The sequence below is a fragment of the Strigops habroptila genome, chromosome 9, assembly GCF_004027225.2.
Source record: "Strigops habroptila isolate Jane chromosome 9, bStrHab1.2.pri, whole genome shotgun sequence".
Taxonomy (NCBI): domain Eukaryota; kingdom Metazoa; phylum Chordata; class Aves; order Psittaciformes; family Psittacidae; genus Strigops; species Strigops habroptila.
Genome location: NC_044285.2, coordinates 14,892,931 through 14,914,158, shown reverse-complemented (window position 1 = coordinate 14,914,158; position 21,228 = coordinate 14,892,931). Strand labels below are relative to the sequence as shown.

Sequence of the window (21,228 nt, the reverse complement as noted above, 5' to 3'; positions counted from 1 at the left end):
CAAGTCCCATACCTCTTGAAATTCCTGACTAGTGTGAAGCCTCAAGCCCATGTCTGTGCAATTACAACACATAAATGACTTCTAATTTATGATACTGGTTTCTAACTTGCGATGCTGGTCCAGTTTGCACTCTCAATTCCTTTTCTGTTTCTTAGATTTTCTAATGTTTTCAAAATTGTTTTAAGTCATTTCAGTGTTTTAAGTACTCCCCCACAAATAATAGGTGAGAAATGACGAAGAGCTCTTTTTCTGTGGTACCATCACTGTTTGATTCCACTTCTCTCTTTCCTTCTGACCCCTCCTTTATGGGTTAGCTCACGCACATTAACAGAGCAGTCTGCCAACTCTTTCATCCCTTAGCCTGCCTGCTTCTTATGAAACACCCTCCCATGAATCACCTCCTCTCCCAGTCCCCTAGTGCATGGCTCTCAAAACTCTTCCCTCTACAGCTCGCTAAGAAGGGTTCTGCAGACACCCGGCAGGCTATGCATTTCACTTTGACAACTGTCACACTGCAAGAAAGAAAATCATACTGAGTAGGAAAGCAAGCCTAAAAATATTGTGCCGCCTCAGACTCCAGCAACTTTCTTGGCTTCTCTGCTTGCTTTGCTTCATCATCTTCAGCAGCTTGTTTGGTATGGGCATTTTAAGAAAAGTGTTTATTTTTACTGTGTTGTTTTCAGTGAACCAGGGCTAATCTGTGATCCTCCTTCATTAAGATAATTCCTCTCAGGCTTCACTGACACATTTTTTCCTCGTTTTCCACAATCTGATGAAACTTAAACTGCTAAAACCAATCTTTCTTCCAGCCAATCTGACCATGTCAACACTTGCTCCTACCCCTTTCCTACCTTCCCTTGGAAGCCCATAATAAATTTAAATACCTCCTTAAATTTTACTGTATTTCTCCTTGATCTTTCTGGTCCCAAGGTTTAAGGTGAAAGTCACTCATCAGGACCTTGGGAGTGGTTCTGTAAAGCTCAGCTATCTCCCACACTATCCCAGTTGTACATGCCTTTCCCTTTTACTCTGCCCCTTTCTGCCTCATCTTCTTCACTGTTCCATGTATTCCTGTCTATTTGAGCTTATTTTGAAAAATTACTAGCAACAATCTAATTAAAATAAAACTCATTTATATTTTCTGAGCTTGCAAATAGACCCAAACTCGGGATGTCTGGCTTACTTAGACATTGGCTATACGTTTACTCAGCCATTGTCTGCTCTTGGGCTGCAGAGCTCAGAAGTACAGGAGAGGTTATACAAGACTCTGCTCTTCCCCACTTAAATGGGCAGTGGAGCTTATTTGTTTCCAAGACAAGTGCTGATGAGGAGACAATTCTTACACATATCAGAAATGCAGAGAGGTTCGTTATATGACTTTCTTATTTGCTGAAAGAACTTTTTCAAAGTAGCAAAGGTGAGAGGCCTTCAAATAGCAGAGAAAAGCAGGTATCAGAAGCTGCTTTACTCTTCATTTGCCTTTATATCCACTTGGATCTGTGAATTCAGTTACAGGCTTTGCAAATACAGCCATTTTGATTGCTGGGGGCTGTCTGCCCTTGTCTGTATGCACATGCTCTATTTCAACACAAACTGTACACCCTTAAGGTCTTGGTGCACATGGAATAGTTGGGTGTGTTCTGGGTTTAAGATTAGATATGATTATGGAGAGCAAGAAATTACACATTTAAAAATACGTGCATTTAAAGCACTGGCTTGTTGCAAAAGTTTAATGGGTTCTAATAACTTCTGTTCAAAACCAAATGTGTTACCTCCAAATCAGAATGGCTTACAACTCTCTCCAGTTGTTAAATGCTCTCAAGATGAGAATAATAGATAGCACACAAAATATTTGAAGCCCTGGCCAACAAGAAATGTATCCTAAGTGGCTGGTTTCCACTTTGTTCAAACTATGGCCCATTAAAATGCGGACAGATTAAAGATAGGAGTCAGGTCTGTGTTCATGCAGTTCTGTAGAGTAACCCAAATAAATATCCAACAAATTGGTTTGGATGCCTGTGTAAACAAAAGGTCTATAAACAACTGCAATAAACCCTAGCAAAAGAGTCTGCATTTTGCTTGTCAGAATGTTTTCTTTATGCACTTAGATTAACAAACCATGATCTCATCATTAGTCAACGAGATACTAGAGAGACTTTCAAAGCAAACTACAGGAGAGTCAAGATTGATTCATGCCAAACAAATGTTTGTAGCTAACAGCTGTATTATCACTGATTCTGATTTACTCAGCAGGATTCTCATTTCCGAAGCAAGATGAATGTCACAATGCATGATTTAGACAGAATGTCTACCTACTGCATGAGCAATGAGTTGTCTCAGCTCTCCTGCATCACACAATCTCTTGCTGGTTTTGGGTATCATGTAGAATTACATCCTGGCATTTTTTACTTTAGCTACAAGAATCCTAAAGGTGATTTGACCTATTGTGAGATGCCTGTCAGCTTCCAGTGCTACACACATGCTCTGTTCAATAGAAGGAGGATTTAGGGAAGTTACATTATCATTCACTCCTGCTTCTGCTGAATCTTTTTGATCGTATCTTGGACAGCTCGTGCCTCCTGAATGAAAAGTAGTTATTTCCCTTTTCCTTCCTCAGTGTTTTTGGTAGAATTGAGGGAGCTGTCCTTGGACAACTGTTGTGCCTCTTTGCCTGTAAAATATACATGTCAAAAGGATTCACCTTCTTAAAACTGAACCAAATAGGGTGGTATTTATCAGCCCTGTCAGAGTTAACAGCATTTAGCCATGGACTTCCATGGGGCCAAGATTTAAGCAAAGGAACAAAGGAGCCCTTTATTACTTAGGATTCTCTCCAGGAATTTCTGTTTGGGATTGCCTTTTTACTTGTGCTGCTCTATTCACTATGCTCTTTTCAGGGCTGCTTCTCACATAGGGCATTGCACAGTCATATAAAGCTGCTCTTCTTCATGTCAGTATTTCAGAATTCACTTGGCTTTGCTGGAGACACACCCTGAACATGCCATGAAGTCCTAAAATGTTTCTCAGAAAGATTTTGCATACAATCTGGAATTCAAAAAAATGAGGCAGACTAAGCAAGCAGCAGCATGGGTTTGAAAGCTTTGCCAAAACCCCGGCATCTTTTGCCTCAATAGCTGAAGAGAGAAAACTGCAGCTCCGAAAAACATAGAAAATTTCTGTCGGATCATACAGTCTCCCCAAAACTTAACCTCTTGTAACCTAAACCACTTACTGTTCTTGAGGTATTCTTTTAGTATCCCAAGAAAGGTATAGTAACGGTGGGCAGTAACCCAAGGTGTATGTCTTCTCTGTCAATTTTTGCGCTCTTCATGGAATCTTTTAATCTACGTATCTCTCTGTGCAGTCTTACCTTCACAGCCTTGTCTGTGGCAGCGTGCAAATAAATGACCTGCTCTTCAGCTAGACTGCTGTTCCCTACATTCAGGTGTTCCCTAATGACTTAATGTGTATCTGTGATCTAAAGAAGGTTCAGAGCACAGGAGAAGCCAGACTTTCTGACAGAGCTGTAGAGGAAGCATCACAAACCTTGGAGGTTTGCTTTCGACTCGCAAGACTCCCAGTGCTTTAAATAATAACAGGCAAACCCACCTGTACCGTTTAGAAACACAGATTTCTGTCTGAAAACAGAAAATTAAGAGAACATGAAAGGCAACAGACTTTTTTGTATTTCTGCACAAAGTATTTAAAATGTGACTGCTTAAGCCTCTTGAAAAAGACATTAAACTTCCAAACACAGAAGGCATAAATAAGTACAATCAAATGGTTTGTATCATGTGTCTCAATGCCTAATGTCATACTCTTCACAGTCCAGAAACAGACCCTTCGAGGACTGTTCTTCAAATAGCCTTTTTGTGCAGAGGTACCACAAAATGCTTCTTCAATCTTTTTTGTTGTTGTTCTGAATAACAAATTGTTTTCTCTGAGATGAGCCAAATTACATCTGCCTCACCCTCCATGCAGCTTACAAGGTTATGGTACTTCACAAGCTATCCAGGGATACTCCTGATATCAATCTTGAAGCCTATTCAAAACAAGGATGGGGAGTCAGAGCTTTCTCTGCCAACATTCCTGCTGAATAATCACACAGCTCCATTATCTGTGGGGGAGTCCTCTCTTCCAGCGTTCCCTCGCAAGGCTGTACAGCCTACTGGGAGCTCGCAGATAGAGAGCTGAGAGACACCACAGGAAGCATGTACTGAAAGACCATACAGATTGCAACACTATCACTTACCCTTTCATGCTGTCTTTCTCCAGAAAGAGAGGGTCAGTCACAAAAGGCTGCCTTTGTCACTAAATAATCACAGCGCCTGCTGCCTCCCCTAAGCCTTTTCTCAACCTGTAAGTGCACAGGGCACAATAGGAACACAGTGAACAAAAATGCTGAGCAGCATGAGCCCTACCATCCTGATGTCTGCACTGACTTCTAACAGGAAGGACAGAGTGAAGCTGTCAAGTTTATACTTGGGAACTTGACAACCACTTCCTTATATTAACAATACTTCGGACCATATTTTTCCAAATTAACACCATTGCCTCCAAGCCCTTTGGACTTCAATATTTGCCACATACATATTTGTCATATACATAATAATTGGATTTGCATATTTGCCAATCCCTTGTTTGTACAGAATCCTTTCCAAATCTTTACTTACAAGTGGTAGAATGGAAGGCAGAGAGATGTGAGCTCGACGTATTGCTCTGGCTGCCTCGGTCTGTTCTGCTCTTTGTGAATTTTTGAGTGGGAATAGCTGGTGGTTGTTCTTTGAGAGAGGGAGGTTCAAGGCAGTGAGGGTGTGAATGGCATTGGCTGGCACTGGCTGTAAACATGGCACTCTCACTGGTTTCCAGTGTATGTTTTCAGCACAGTTCGAGCGATTGGAATTTCCAGATGATGTGCTCAATGTATGTGGTGGGGGTGAAGGGCTGTTCACTTCTGGCTGTCAGTCAAACATAGCAATAAAATCAGCTCCAATTAAGGGGATATCCAAGGAATTTCATGATAATGTCAACGCTCCATTCCATTGGTACAGGGGTAAAAAAAGCTCATTTTAAATTTATGGACTGGGTTTTGTTTTTTTTTAAGAAATAACCAGTCACAATTGACTGTGGTATCACCAGATAAACAGTTAATCACAAAGGTACATGAAGTGGTTGACAATTCCTTCATTATCCTGTGGGGTTCTTGCTTTGTTTTTCTGTGGGGGCCCTGGTTTCTGTTTCATTTGCTTTCTGATTACTCCAGTGCTGACTTAACTTTCTCCAGCAGACTGCCTTCAGTTCTCTTAAGAGATTCAGCTTCTCATCTATTAACCCCTTACTGCAGGGAATTCCACTCCCCTGACCTCAGAAATAGAAAACAGCTAGAGAGATCAAGAGTACTATGTGGAGAAGAAAGTCTAGCTCTGGACTCACTCCCATCTTACTTCACATCTAGCTTTCTGTGTGACCACAAAGCATGTCCCAGTTAAAAGAACACATTTATCAAGGCTCTCAAGCTTCTCAATATTCAACAGATACTTTTAATCCTGTGTTTTACCATGTAGGTCCTAAATCCTCCTGTGATTACTTCCATGGCTGCAAAATGAGCAGTTACACTGCAGCACTATAAAATCTGATCGATTTTGGATTCATTGATCCAGGGAGGTGAGAATTTCCAGGAAGCACTGCTGCCTCTCCAACTGTACTGATGTGGAAACAACGCCAAATACGTAGCTGTCAGATTGCTACTCCATTGAACCTACCCTCACGTTCCTTGATGAGAGCTGCAATCTGCGGCTGCTCCAGCCACAGGGCTGCATTATGCTCCAGCTGACCCCACAATCTACAAAGACATTTTAGAGGTGCTTTTGACCTCCTCAACCCATATTTAGATTATCTGTGGTGCAGCTGAGGGTCAGGTCTGGGATGGTGCTTTTGTAACTTCTTGCTCTACTTGCTATTCTGCTATGTGCTCTTAATCCTGCAGAAAAGGCCGATGATTTCCTCAGAATTTGACATACTCTGGCTCATCATTTCATGGTCAAATTACTTAAACGTTTGGGCACTGTAAACTGTATTTTGAGGAGAACAAATGCCCTCATACAAACAGGTTGGCTAGCAGTTTAGTAACCATAAATAGTAAGGGTGAAATAAATTATATAAAAGCAGTGATCATGTGGGGTAACTATAAAGTATAATAGCAGTTATTATTAATGAATAGTAATATGCTTAATACGTACTCAGATATCAGATCTATTTTTTTTCCAGTAAAAATTATATAACTAAACCTCTTAATAATAGTATCTAAAAGCTTGTGAACATGCCACTAGTTTGGATGGAAGCAATTCTAGTCACACCAAGTTCAGATTTTTAATCCAGCCCTTCTACTGCACCCTGAAGGCAAGCCCCAAGCTGTGTCAGCATCGATGCAACCGGGTGAAGGGTACTCTGTGCTCTGCCTCATCCCCTCCTGATTTCGAGAAAAAAGCCTGGAAAGCTGTCCACTGCTGATGAGAATCTGTTTGGATTGAAGAATTTGCAGGCTTATTTAAAGCTCTGTTCCAGTGATAGCCAACATTGGCTGTTAAAGTGAACTGTATGACTACATTCCCTGTAAAATATGTCTCCATTTCCTTTCAGGTTGGGAAGCTGATCCAAGAAGCAGCTGGAAGGAGTAATTTGAAGAGAGTTACACTGGAGCTGGGTGGGAAAAGCCCAAACATTATTTTTGCAGATGCTGATTGTAAGTCAGCACTTCCATATTTTTCTTAAAAACATGTTTGTGTGGTGGTTTTTCTTTTTCTTTTCTTTTTTAATTTATTTTAGGGCATATCTTTCATACAAAGTGACCTGGACCAATAGAGCTGTATCTAATGGCACTTTTAATCTTACAGAAGCAGCATGAGGGGTGATATTTTTTATAAAAAGACAACATTTGAATCCACAGATTCAGAGACAACAAAAAAAAAAGTTACAGCCAAACAGATAGAAACGGCATTATTCACAGTTGTGGTCCCATGCACATCCGTCAGCCTCAGCTCCACAGCAAGGTGGTTTAGTGCTTTACATTTGGAAATACTGTGATTTTTTGGGCTTCACGGCATTATTAAAAGGGAGGGCTTTAATTTACCCTTGAGTTACTAATCGGGTCAGTGCAATATTCCTTTGTTAAGGTGTTTTGATAGTAGGTATAAGTGGAGATTATTCCATTTTTAAATTTTCACAATTGAAGAATTGTGTATTGAAATATCCTCATTGCCACTGTCAGCAGGGAACTGAAGATTTTGGCAGCTGGATGATGTTGTGCAGCTGAGATTTTTGGCACCTGAGAAGGTACAGGACAGCTGCTTAGGATAGCATAAAAAAACAAACTGGAAGTCTCTACCTAAATGATCACCAATGAAATAGCTAAAAATGTTGCTATCTAAATAATCGGCAGTGGATTTTGACATTAACACTGCATTAAGGTGAATGGAACAGTTTACACCTTGCTCTGAGCTATTGTTTCAGGCTGTGTGCAAGCACACTGTACTCAATGCCTTCTCTAGAACTTTGTAACCTAAATAATTAGACATAGAAGGATTTGATCTTTTAATTTAAAGGGGAAAGAGAATGGAAGAATGATTCTGAATAGCATGAATTACAAGACTTGGTTACAAGTCTATATTCATCTTACAAACTTTCCGATATCTGAAAGACTAGGGAAAGCTGGAGAACTTTTCAGGAGCTTTTCTGCATAGAAATGTTTCACCAAGTTGGGGATCTAAATTACAGCCAGTCATGCTCGTAAGCTAAAAAGGCTCTTGTCAGCTGGAGCCAAATGGAGATGTTACAGCCTTCTACCCCAGTTACTCATCCTCATCTCCCACCAGAAATCACCACAGCCCAAATGTCCCTAAGCTACTAACTCAGACTGGATCATCTGAACACTTCTAGTAGAATAATATATGCTGGGGACAGGTCTGTGTTATGGTCTTCCGCAGGGAAAGGACAAATGCTCCTATCTGCTATACAGAGCTGTACTTTATCTGTGAGATGCTGTATCTGCCAAATAAGGTTGAGGACCTTGGGAGAAGTTGCAGGCAAGAGGGGAATAACAGAGCACAGTCTTCTTCCTGACTCTGTTCTACAGTATATCAGACTAAAGCTCTCTGCTCTTCCCATAATTACAACCACCAGTGCCTGACCTGAGATTCAGACTTCAAAGCACCAATTATTTAAGAACAGCAGGCAATTTGCTTACCATTCCAAAGGAGCTGTTTGTTCTGTTTGAGGAACACTGTGTGCCAAAGGTTAGCAGAAAGCATGACAAAGCTGTTGAAAGTTTAGTCCACCAAAAAACCAGAAGAATGGTTAGAGCCCCTCGTGGTGGAAGACTGAGCTAACAATAGAGGAGGAAACATCAGTTAATCAGTTCTATCCACTAGTGTTTTCAATCTCCATGGACTGAATTTGAATGGGAAGATTTGAATGTGGTCCAGGGAACACACCATTTATTTTTTTTTCCCCCCACACTGAGGGCAGAATAAGACATTTCTGTTAGATGGAGTTGTCTAGAATGTGCTGAAAGCACTGTTGCTTTGTTTATTCCATTAAAGATTATACTTTAAGCAATGTTGCGAAGTGCTACAGCTGATAACAGCGGTATTGCAGTGCTGTAGGACATAACTGTTTAAGGATGACTTCAGTATTCTTGTCTAGTAAGCTATTACACCCAATGGGAGAATTTAGCTCTGAATGTCTAAATACAACTGGATCCTCTCTTGCTTGGATAGTAGATGTGTTAGTTGTACCTTCAAGGAAATCAGAGTAGAAATCAAGGGTTGATTGTTCTATAATTGACCTGTATTTTTAAAGCCTTACCCAGTTGTCCATGTAGGCTGAAAAGATGTTTCTGTCTTGCAGAAAAATAATCTGGCCTTTTGGGAAGGATAGGTCTTGCCATTATCAAAGTTAAATTCTCTCAAGCACTTGGTTGGCTCTAATTCTCACATGTACAGTATTAAATCAAGTGCAAACTTGCAATCACAAATTTCCCCCTCCTCTACCCACCTCACTCAGACAGACTTCTGTAATGTGGGGCACAAGCCACTTCCTAAGGTCTCCTATAATTTTTGTTGATAAATTACATGTTGCTGCCATACACAACACTGCTGAAGTTCTTGCATATCCTACTCCTATAGACTGGTAAAGTACTGTCTTGAGTTAACTTGATTTAATTTTTGCAGTGGATATTTAGCAATATTTTGTGGCTTGTGTCACAAGGTGACATGTGGAATGTATTACCTATGGACCCTCCTTTACCTAGACAATGTCTGAAGTCCCAAGCGGTCCATTGCAATCTAGTGTTTCTCAAACAGTGGTAATGTTCCTAATATTCCTCCAGTATAGCTGTGTCCTGGGTGGAATAAATGGGGAAAAAATCAACTTCAGACATGTTTAAAATCTCCATATTTTCACAGGGATTATGATGCAAAAGGAAATGAATTACCTTAATTTATGACCCTGCACAACAATAGTATGTTTCGATTTGGTCACTCTTCTGTTTTATTTAACCAAACCTTACTTCTGCTTTGAAGTTTTGGGAATGTGGCACAATGTAATATGCATGACAGTGGTGCAATAGCAACTGCATCTATGAAGTTTCAGAGCAACATATGCTGTCTTGGTTTTTTAGTGGACTATGCTGTAGAACAAGCTCACCAAGGGGTCTTCTTCAATCAAGGTCAGTGCTGTACTGCAGGCTCACGGATTTATGTGGAAGAATCAATCTACGAAGAGTTTGTTAAAAGAAGCGTAGAACGTGCAAAGAGAAGAGTTGTGGGGAGTCCTTTTGATCCAACCACGGAACAAGGCCCACAGGTAAAGGAATTCGACTCTACAGTCCAGCAGCTGCCTGGAAGTATTTCAGCTCTTCTAAGACAGAGGTCAGTCAGTGCCTGCTCACTCACAGTCCAGGGTAGCTGACATGATAAACGTTTTAAAGATGACAATTCCAAAGGAGTAGATGACCGACCTGTGCAGCTCAGAGGTGCTTCTTGTTAAATAAAAATTCTCATCTTAAATATCAGTAAGTTTGCCTCCCAGCTTTAACCACAACATTCTGATCTTCAGCTCCCAAGATACAGCTGTAAACTGTGAGAAGCTCTCAAAAGTTTCTGTGGGCACTTACTTTCAATTATTGTTTACAACCATAACTGTGCTCGCTGGCCACTAGAGAGACAGGAATTCTAAGCAAAAGATGGGCAGAATTAGAAATAGTTCGTTAGAAAATGTTTCACTAATAACCAGCTGGACTTACATAATTTTCAGGAAGTTAAGGTGAGACAAAAAATAACAATGTTTTGTTTGGGCTTAGAAACCAGACTGCTTAGCAAGAATGTGGGTTGAGCCACATACATAAGGGGACACATCCTTAAGACGACTAAGCCCTAGGTTACAGTCAGCAGCTATTTGTAGATCTTTGGAATCTACAGCTCAAAGAGCGGTGAATACAAGCAGGAGTCTACTCTCTGGGACATGACACCTAAAAAACCAATTTTCACTTGATTGTCAAGTGCATGGTTTGCAAGTTAAACAGCTGCTTCTCTCTTTCAGATTGATAAAAAACAATACAACAAGATCTTGGAACTGATTCAGAGCGGCATTACTGAAGGAGCAAAACTTGAATGTGGGGGTAAAGGGCTAGGAAGAAAGGGCTTCTTCATTGAACCTACGGTGTTTTCCAATGTAACAGATGACATGCGGATTGCCAAGGAGGAGGTATTCACACACATGGGCAAGATCATTTTAGAATGTCCTAAACATGACTTTTTTTCTTTTGCTTACTTAAGAGACAAAAGCTTTAGAGTGAAAATTACCACTATACTTAAAAAAAAAAGTAAAATCTTTAAATCTTTCCAGAACTCCTGATGCACACAGCAACTGACAATACGAGTTGGGTAAAGAACCTCTATTTTTACACTGGCGGTAAAGTCTCAGATCTCCACTAAGAGATCAGGGAAGAATGGATGAGTTCCACTGAGAGGCAACTGCTTTGAGAATTGCATGCAGTTTTACAGACACTATTAAATGATGCTATGGGAATTTGTAAAGACTATAACAGGAGAGAGAAGACAAAAATGCAGAATAGAACAGGAATAAAATGCCTCTTAGTGGGCTGTTTTATTAATTAATGATTGATCTTTCTTGCAGATTTTTGGGCCTGTTCAAGAAATACTGAGATTTAAAACCATGGATGAAGTTATAGAGAGAGCCAACAATTCTGATTTTGGGCTGGTAGCTGCTGTCTTTACAAATGACATAAACAAGGCCCTGACAGTCTCTTCAGCAATGCAGGCTGGGACAGTCTGGTAAGGCAGAAGTTATCACGCTCCTGCTCTTGGAGATAAAGAGTTTGACTCACTATCATTATGACACCTCAGTTTTGCACCCTTTGTCTGAAAAATGTTTATCTAGACCATCCTGGGGGTGAATCACTAACCAAGATATGGAACAGCTGTAGGGAGGTGTTGTGACTCTGCTCACTGGGGGTGAAAACTGGAAAGTGCCTGGCTTGCCATTAGCATGGCCGCCACGTTGCTGAATGGCGTTCCTGAAAACAAACAAAGCAGAGTGTAAATGATCCTTTCTGTGGAGCAGAAGAACCCTGTGAGGTTTCTGCTAAAGGCACAAAGAATCACGTACTTTCTACAACATTTAAGGAACTGAAGGGACACCTCTTCTCTCTATCCTTAGCAATAAGTAACACCACTTCTAGAGTTTAATGGCTTGCAATTTGGTGTGTCAAGCCTGGGTATTCTAAAGATCAAGGAGAAATCACAGAGAAAAAGGACAAATTAAAATCTAATAGCTCTGTGTTATAAACTGGCACTGAGATTTGTCAGCACATTAACAGCTCATTACAAAGTTGCATCCAACTATTCCGCGCTCTCCTCCAGTCCTCACAGGCCAAATCTCTCTCTCCTAATGAGTAAGGAGCAGAATATTGTGTTTTGTGGCATAAATACCTAATTTCTTTTTAACATGAGACAAGGTTGTTATTACTAAGAGATATACAGTGTATTGAGCTCCACAAGTTTCAGCCTCTCCCTGAGTTGTCCAAAGGTATCTGACAGTGCAGTTGGACTGAATACCTCTTCCTGTTACAGGATAAATTGCTACAATGCCTTAAATGCCCAAAGTCCTTTTGGAGGATTCAAAATGTCTGGCAATGGGAGAGAGATGTAAGTATTACTCTGCTGTCTTCTGAACTATTTTCAGCTCTACTATTTAATAAACCTTAGTGAATCTTTCCATGCAAATTAAGGTCAGGAAATATTCCCATCTGGGGATTGAGGCATAATATAAGATGACAAATTGCGATTGATTTACACGATTTACTTGTAACCTGTGTTTTCTGAGATTTTTTTCTTAGCCATATTAACTAGCACTTTTGCAGAAAGATTCTCTCTTTAGTACTGCTGTGTGTTTGTTGACTGGTTTGGTGGTCTTGTTTCATAGTTTTTGCCATTTATTTTGCCTCTCTTGCTATTTTTTCCTTTCTTTACTTTTTCTTACATTTATTAATGTAAGTGCATCTGAATTTTATTAAAATGTTATCTATCTCTTCCAGATTTATAAACAATGTTAAATGAAATCAGGCCTAGAGAAGGCTAGAAAAACGTGTTTACATCCCTTTCAAAAAATCACCTTCCATTACAAAGCTTTCTATCCATCTTACTCCATTTAGAACTAGGTGGCAAGTATTTTGAAATGGAGCTCCAAGCTCAAATATTGTCCCAGGTACCTAATTTAAAGTCTTACCAGTTTTTAATTCTCATTACAATCACAAGGAAGTTGAGCAATTGCATCAGCCCCAGATTGGTTACACATACAAAGGATTCAATTAATTTCTGTGCAGGAGGCATGTATACCAGATATGTCTCACCTAAGCTTTCAAAATAGCTTATGGCTAATGGCAAACTCAGCAGTAAAACTAAAGTAAGGTCAAACTCTTTAAAACTTTAAATATGTTGAAGTATATAACTTGATCTATAAAATAAGCTCTATGTAGTCTGAAATATTTTCCCTCATTAGGGAGTACTTTGAATAACACATTCATACTAGTCTCCACATTCATGAGTTATGAGGTGATCTCACACTGGCATAAATATGTCAGCTCATCTAACTCTTATCATTGTGAAAATATTCTAAAACTACTAAGCTCCGTAGAGCACATGCGTAACTTGACACCCAAAAGTGACCCCGCTGACTCCAGGGAGGTTAACTGTGCAAGCAAGATACTCACATATTGATAGCGAGGAGTTTTTGAAAGGGGGGGAAAACAACCAGGCAGCACCCCAGATCCCGTGGAAAAATCTGTGGTACTTGTACACTTGATTCCCATCTACAGCTTTGAAAATATTCATCATGAACAGTAAATGTTTGGAACGGCAGTAATCTGTATCTTGCAAAGATGCCTGAAAACCTACTTGTGAGTAACTATTCTACTCCTTTCAGAACCTCTTTGATCAGATATCACCTTCTAATTCACCTCCTCCCCCCTGGATTAATATCTGCGTACTTTTTATTAAAATGCCACAGTTTCTTAGATCCCTGTTTTTAAGGGATACATTTTATAGCATAAATAATGTTGAGTCAGACAACTAAAGAACAAAAAAAAACCACCAAAAAAAGAAAGAGATAAAGTGTCCTTACATACGTGTTATTGCTAAGCTAATACTATGTTACAGTCAAATCGTAATTGTGTCACTGTGCTGCCTGTGCTAGCACTGTATTATCTGGGACTTGTTTTGTTCCTGCATTTAATTTCACAGATTTTTATAACACATGGGGAAAAAAATGAACACAGAAAGTCGAGATCTGCTACACTCATTTCACACTCCCACAACATGTAGCAGGGTATGTGCATACCAATAGAGCACCAGAACTTCCGTATGCAATACAACTGATTTCTGTTCACATCAAGACTACTTTAAGAATACAAGAATATTGTAAGCCATCTAAGAGATTTTTTTTACATTTACATATCTTCAAGGGAAGGAGGTGCCATTCTCCTTCAGAACTAGCCTTTAATGTTGTAGGAGTTACTATTGTCTGGATAGCTCTGAGATACAGGAGTGCACAGTTGCATTCCCAAAGAGAAGTGCAAGTAGGAGAATGGCTTGGAGTTATATTTCTTTTCCTTATCCTTTTTTTCTCTGGGATGGAAGAAAGTGTGTAGTACTTCTTTTGGAAGAGCAGTTTGTTCCCCTTCCCTTACACCTACACAACCAAGAGATAGCATCGTGCAAACCTGACCTGTGGGCTCCTTCCTTTTCACATACGCGACCCTTGTTATCACCCTGATACCAAACTGCAATCCAAAGTGGCCATAGAACAGGATGCTACTGCTCTCTACTTCCCTGTATTATGCTGTGGGGACAAGTGAGTCCTTTAATTGAACACACACTGACTCTTCTACTCTGGATGTCTGGAAGAACCCATCTTCCTATTCAGCAAGAACAACTTTTTTACTTTTGAAGAATACTTGCCTTAGAATTCATCACAGTTGTCCACTTCAAAACTTTTGGCCAGAAAACAAACACGCAAGGCCCTGAACCCTCGAGCTGAAGAAACAAACAATAAATATATCTAATTTTGTTTGCCAGACCAAGATAAGAAACCAGCTGACAGTCAGAACATAGATAAAGCATACTGTCTATGCTAGATCATCTACTGACTTGCAGAAATGCATCCAAAAGGTGTCTGGAGCTAAGCCACAGCCCTGCTGAATCAAGCAGAAACGTTCACACAGACTTACCAGCATTAGTTATTGGGCTCCATGCAGCTCCTGGTGACAGCTTCCACTGAGCCATAAGGGAATGGTTCTGTGGCTCAGCTGAGTCTGATAAATAGCTGAAGTTTTTGGTCATTCTTTTGAGACAAATCCACCACTTTCTACTGAAAGCTGGGGGTGGAGTAGTCCAAGTGAATGGGATCCTTTCACTTGTCATAAAATCTTAAGTAATATATTTCCCTGCATATACCTAGACTGATAAACCTTAAAATGCCTTCTGAATCATCAGTCTGAGTTGAACATCAAGCATTGGATCACACGTAAGGCTTACCAAGCCAACAAGCACATCACAAGTTTTCAAAACTGCACGTGGACTGAAATGAACTGGTAAATACTGGTATTCCTGCCCAAATGAAGTAATATTCTTCCCTGGTGTTATATTTTGTGTAAAATTTATGGTGTAGAGATAAATACAAAGCAGGCCATGTAACACCAGGGGCATACAGAGGGGCTTAATGGCTTTGAACAGTGGCCCCTCACTCCATTCTGAAAGCCACGCTTATTACAAGGAGGTTGTGAGGAATTCCCCTGAAATATTCAGTATGATGCAGTTAGCATTAAATTCTGCACAGTCAAGTTCATCTGTATCCAGGGTTGTGAGGAGTTCATTTTCCATAGTACTAAGTTTGAACCTTCTCTTTCTTGAATGCAAATATAAGCAGTAATTTTACTGGCCAGTGGTGTAGGTCTTGGTGTTCGGACATTTTCAAGGTCTGGAAAGGACAGAGGAATCACTCCCAACAGTTCCATCAACGGACAGTGAGTATTTCTGGGTTTAATGTCGTTCTGTATCTCCTTGTCAAATGCTGGAGCCATCCATTGGGCTTTTTTGACCTAAACTGAAATTTTATCTTCAGGTTTTCTGAAAGATGGCATGAAAGGAAAACCTGTGCAAAATTGTAACACAACAGAAACCTATGCCGGGAATTGTCGGTCATAACTTTACCAAGAAATCACTGTGCAGGTTTTTGCTCAATAAAGAATTAATGTCTGGTGTAAGATGATGCTACAATTTGGCTTTTTTTTAGGGGTGAATGTGGATTGAGAGAATATTCTGAAGTTAAAACTGTGACAATAAAGATCCCTCAGAAGAACTCCTAAAATGACGAAGGACCACGCTGTGCAGAAGAGCACATGGTGCCACCCTCTCTATTGCTTATGGAGACCAGCACTCAGGAATAAAAAGTGTTACACAATATATATTTAAGAAATTAAGTTGCAACATATATACTGGGCACATAACTGCGTACCTAATGCAAACCAACTCTGCATGTTTTCACAAAACTCTCCCGAGAATCGTTATGTCTTTATAAAACAAATCATAACGAGATAAAATTGCTATTGGGCATCATTTAATAACGGTTCTAGCTAGAAAACTCTTAAATGCAAATGCATGCACACACACATTTATCTCTTCCTGAAATAAAGAAGTTTTACTGCTTTCAGGTTGCCTTCTCAAACAGACCTGTCTTGTACTGACATTCTAGATTCAATCACAGCTTTACAAGCCAGATTCTACCCAAAATGCTAGCAGTGAACAACATAAGTAACATTGATGTTCTTAAAAAACTCTGAGTGGTAATGAGCCAAAAGCTGGTATATTGGCAACATTCCAGTTAGCATGCTCACATAAAGAAATCAGACTGGGGAGGGAATCAAACCATTATATGGATAACAAAATCCAAATACTTATCAGTGAGATTTGGCTTTCACGACCCACAGGGATTTGGTTTTGAAAGCTTATTTTCATAATTAGTTTTTGTCTTGCATTAAGCAAAAATCCTCCTTCACTTACAGCAACTTGCAAGGTTTTACCTGCCTGCCAAAAGAGCTTGGCCAGACAGGGTGGGAGGGTGTTAAGGAGGACGAGAACAGATTCCCAAGGCTTCACAGATAATTTCAGCTTTCACTGCTTGTTTAGCTTTGGTGTTGCTACTGTTGTTTTCACCTTTTCTCTTTTTTAAACAAGTATATGCACATGCAGACTCCATTTGTTTGTCTGCTATTAAACTGCCCATGGTAACACTGGGAATTACTAAGTATTTGTTACAGCAGGAAGAACCCAGCAAAAGCCCACCTGACAAGAAGTAAGCTTGACTTTATTTTCTTACTACATGGGGACTTGCAATGCTCACCATGGTTGTGAGCCTCAGATGAGCTTACTGGCTGGTACTGACTTCTCAATTATATCTGTTCTTTTTTCTTGGCCCAGGACAAAAATATGTGCAAGTTGCTTTAGAAGTGAGGTGTTTAAAACCTATCAATCACATTATTACCTGCTGCCTATAGAATCTCTTCCAACTTGTAACTGACAAATTAAACACCATCTCTTTCTCCTTCCCAACTGCAGAGCTCATTGATTCCCCATACTTTTTTAAAAGGAGGTTTCATTTTACATTTTAACTTAGAATTAAGAAAATTTATTTTAAGCAGTACAGTAAATCATCTACACTGGGTAGCTCCATTATCTGGGGTGGAAGGACAGAATTATGGCCTCAGGTGTAACAGTTCCCCTAGCTGCAGAGTCTGTAACTATGAACTGTTGAAAACTCCAGATCTGACCAGCGAATCACTTCTGCATGTTCTTAATTTCCTTTACTCTCTGAGGAATTCCTCACAGATTTGAAGTTGTGCGTGTCCTTAAACTTACTGCTGGATCAGGACAAGAGTATCCAGCACTCTGTAGTGTGGTGGCCCTTAATATTTTGTATTTCTAACTCATGTCAAACTGTGTATGTGTTTTTAAAGCAATATGTATACATGATGTTATTCAGAAATGACAGTACATTTGCAGACATGGAGATGAATCAAAATATTCCTGAGTTGTTAAATGCAAATGCCATGTAGTTTGAAATGTAGTGTACGTCAGAGTGAAGAAAACCAAAATACGGCAAGTAAGAGATTAGTTATCTTTTAAACTGCAATACAAAATCTGAAAAAGGAGATTTTACTTTTTTTCTCCTATTTACTTAAAAAAGACTCTTCCTGTGCTAACAGCATTTACACCGTGTACTCTTTTGTATTCTTTTTGTGTATCTTGTATGTCTGTGCTCTATTCCCAGTACCTTCAGGTAAATAATATAGAGTTGCCATTTTTTTCAACCCTGTCACTGCAGCTCCATTTGATGTACATGGATTTGTGAAATCCTTCTTTTAGATGTACCATCTGCATGGATCCAACAAAACATTTTTCCAGTCCCCGCAGCTTTTTGTTACAGTTTTTAATCATGTATATAGTTATATGTTATTAAAAAAGTAAAAGGATATTTTCTATGAAGTTTTTTCCATTAAAAAGGTTTAGAGAAAGACTTTAGACTGTGAGACTCCTTTCTTGTTGACAGAGCTATAAAAATATTTAAAAAAAATATTTTCTTAGCAAAAGATCTGCTCTCACAGTAGCTTTATTTTCATTTGCAAAAGTGAATGAAGTAAAAGGCCAATTACATTTTCTGGAATATTATTCCAGCTGTATGAAAGCCACTTGTGAGTTGCAGATCTAGGTCATAGCCAAAGTTCATCCTCACCCTCATGGCCATAAAGTTTAGCTATTGAGGAAGGTCTGAAATCATCAGAACCAGTGGGGTACCCTTGCAAACTGCTGCATCACAGCTTGAGTTTTGGATAATGTTTAAAAAAAATCATGATGCCTTTTCTCTCTCTAGTCAATGAGTCACAGAGATGATTAAATTAACACTCGGATCTTTTATGGAGTGATATTCTACTTGTCTTTGATTTCAAAATGCTAAAATGGGGGGAAAGGATGGACTGAATGTTATTTGACAGCCAGTAAAATCCACAAGGCCAGGTACTGCACAACTCTCCCCCAAGCAATCCCTTTATTCCAGCATTACTTTCATTGCCAGGAACAGCATTCCTCTTTTGAAATGGTGCCGACTTGGATAAAGTAACTACTTGGTTAATAAGGCCAAGCTACTTCATTGTACAGCAAGCAATGGTTATACCTCAGTGTCACAGAATAATACTGTTGGTTTAGTCAGCACTCTACAGGCAACCACAATAGACTAAATAGACTAATAAATCATAACAGACTAAAACAGATGGGATAAAAGAGAATAAAACTTAATAATAGCAGTGAAATTGCATTCTCAAAAAGCAGTACTGTTCCTGAAAGTCTGGGATATCAGGAATATATTAAGTAGAATTTCATTTCTATTTAACTAGTGGCATGGACAATACTCTCACAGGACTGGGAGTGGACAGTTAGCACTTACCATATTCTGTGTCTCTCTGACCTGTTTGCAACCTGTCTCACCACTCCAAGCAGTTGCATAGGCACAAGCAATGGAGTGTTTTTCTGAAAGCAAAATGAAGGAAGGAAGGTTGTTCTGGAACCTACTGAAAACAAGGAGTGTTGTCATCTAATAAACCTAGCAAAGTTGAGTCCATAGTAAATAAGTGCTCTGTGGAGCCCCAGAGAGTGAAAGTAAATATATCAATAAAAGTGTATACAGGTATAGTAAAGAGAGAGTTCAGAAATAATTGTGCATTTCTTCTGGGAGAAGAATGTGAAGAAAGGCTAAAAGAATTCCAGTTCTGTGGCCTTCAGACAAAGTGATGGATATTGATACTACTTGAATAGCATACACTATATTGGTGCCCTGTTACAAAGAACACTCTTTCTCTTCCTCCCAACAGAGGCCAGGATGAAAAAGCTACCCTGCAGATGCAGAGGCACTGTGCTACAGTGCCCTCTTATTTCTCAGATCTGTCCTGGAAAAAAGAACCCATAATAACACTGAATTCAGGGCACCAATTTAGCAAGAGAGCAAGTCAATGATGAGCAATACACTGTATTGTTTAGTCATGACTCTCTGCATGGTCACACCTAGAGTTCTGGAGAGCTACATTTAAAACCACCTTACATTTGTCTCCATACATCTCCATTTACTGCATGCTGAGTCCATCAACACAGGAAGTTATTTTTCTCATAACAACTTTGTACCGCAATGGCTGATACTCACAGTGCTACATCTATCAGGAAGCAGCAAATGCCTCTGTGGCTATTAGATGCCATCAGCATTCCCACCCCATTGAAACAGACTTCCCTCAGCACATCAGACTACAGCTGCATAAAATGCATCTTTCTGCCTCATCCTCATTAAAACACACAGTTGATTAATTCTTTCTGTATCTTCACTATATCCTCTGTGTCTGCTGGTGGCACACAGGTATCAGGGAACTATGCGTAGCTCTGCCAGAAAGCTCAAGAACTTCTGAAGCAAAGTGAGGGACTTCAGCATGAAGCTGGGCCATTTATAAGGATAGATTATGCTGATGTGAGAGTAGTGATATCATTTCATGTGACTAAAGTGTGGCTACTACTAGAGCTTGGGGTCCCGCTTTCCTCTTCCACACGGCACAATGTGGAGTGCTGGGATGATGGTTTCAATAAGGAGTTGCCTAATTTTTCTCAGAGGACTGGGACTGACACACTGGAATTCAAGTTTAACACAAGCAGCAGATTATTGCAGCTGGCTGCAGTGCAAGTTCAGTCATTTTAGCGGTGAAGAGCGGTTAAGCTGTCTGTGTAGCCACAGCTGCTTCACTGGGGTAGTGCTCAGCGCCAAGCACTTGGTTGTTTAAAACTGAGGCCTAGAGGCTGCGCACACTCATATGACTAAGAATCTATTCCAAACACAGTGAGTGGCAGCATAAGGGCGACTTGCCTCTTGGTCCAACTGAGTTAAGTCACCAGAGCTGTTGCATAATGTCCCTAATTCCCTTAGCTTACTGTTAGAGGAGAAGCAGCACATCTAAGCACCCTGGTTCATAAGAATGGTTAATTCTAGAACAGTTCAACCAGCTGAGTTTAAATCCTGAACCCTCACTAAAAGCCAGCCTTACCCGCCTAGCACAGGTACTCTAGAACCCAGGTGCCCCGTAAAGAGCACAACTACTTTTTTCTAATATCAACAAATTTAAGCCCACTTAAGCCACTACTGAGAAGAGGGACTTCACCCATGATCCACTGCTGCTCTGTGGTGAGCATCTGCACCATTACTTTTCATGGGTTCCTATAGGATGAGTTTCATCAACCAGCAGAGCTGCACTGTACTGGGCACATACACAGCACATACATTTTCGGTTGTGCCTGCATTGTCAGGAAGCTCCAGGGAACATTATTTCACCCAATTTCAGGTGACATCTATAAACACATTATGGAGGGCCCTTGCCATCAGCTGCAATGCCCCAAAGACTTCAATGCCCAGGAAGGCTGGGACATCTGCTTGGACAATTTGCCTTAAGGATTGATGAAGTCTGCATTACTGCCATGTTCCCCAATGCATTACTGTAACCATTCATTGTATTGTAATTTAATCAGAGTATCTAACATAAAATCCTGTTATTCTGGGCTGGTTGTGAGGCGG

At 40.0% G+C, this 21,228-nt stretch overlaps 1 protein-coding gene across 1 annotated transcript in view; it reads left to right on the top strand.

Moving 5' to 3' along the window:
- ALDH1A2 (aldehyde dehydrogenase 1 family member A2) overlaps positions 1 to 16,037 on the top strand; it is a 53,735-nt gene extending 37,698 nt beyond the window's left edge. The window contains exons 8-13 of the mRNA XM_030498284.1: positions 6,640 to 6,742; positions 9,677 to 9,861; positions 10,597 to 10,761; positions 11,194 to 11,351; positions 12,150 to 12,224; positions 15,868 to 16,037. Of these exons, the coding sequence (XP_030354144.1) occupies positions 6,640 to 6,742; positions 9,677 to 9,861; positions 10,597 to 10,761; positions 11,194 to 11,351; positions 12,150 to 12,224; positions 15,868 to 15,940 (759 nt within the window). The 3' untranslated portion in view covers positions 15,941 to 16,037. The remainder of the gene's footprint in view (positions 1 to 6,639; positions 6,743 to 9,676; positions 9,862 to 10,596; positions 10,762 to 11,193; positions 11,352 to 12,149; positions 12,225 to 15,867) is intronic.
- The last annotated feature ends 5,191 nt before the right edge of the window (positions 16,038 to 21,228 follow it).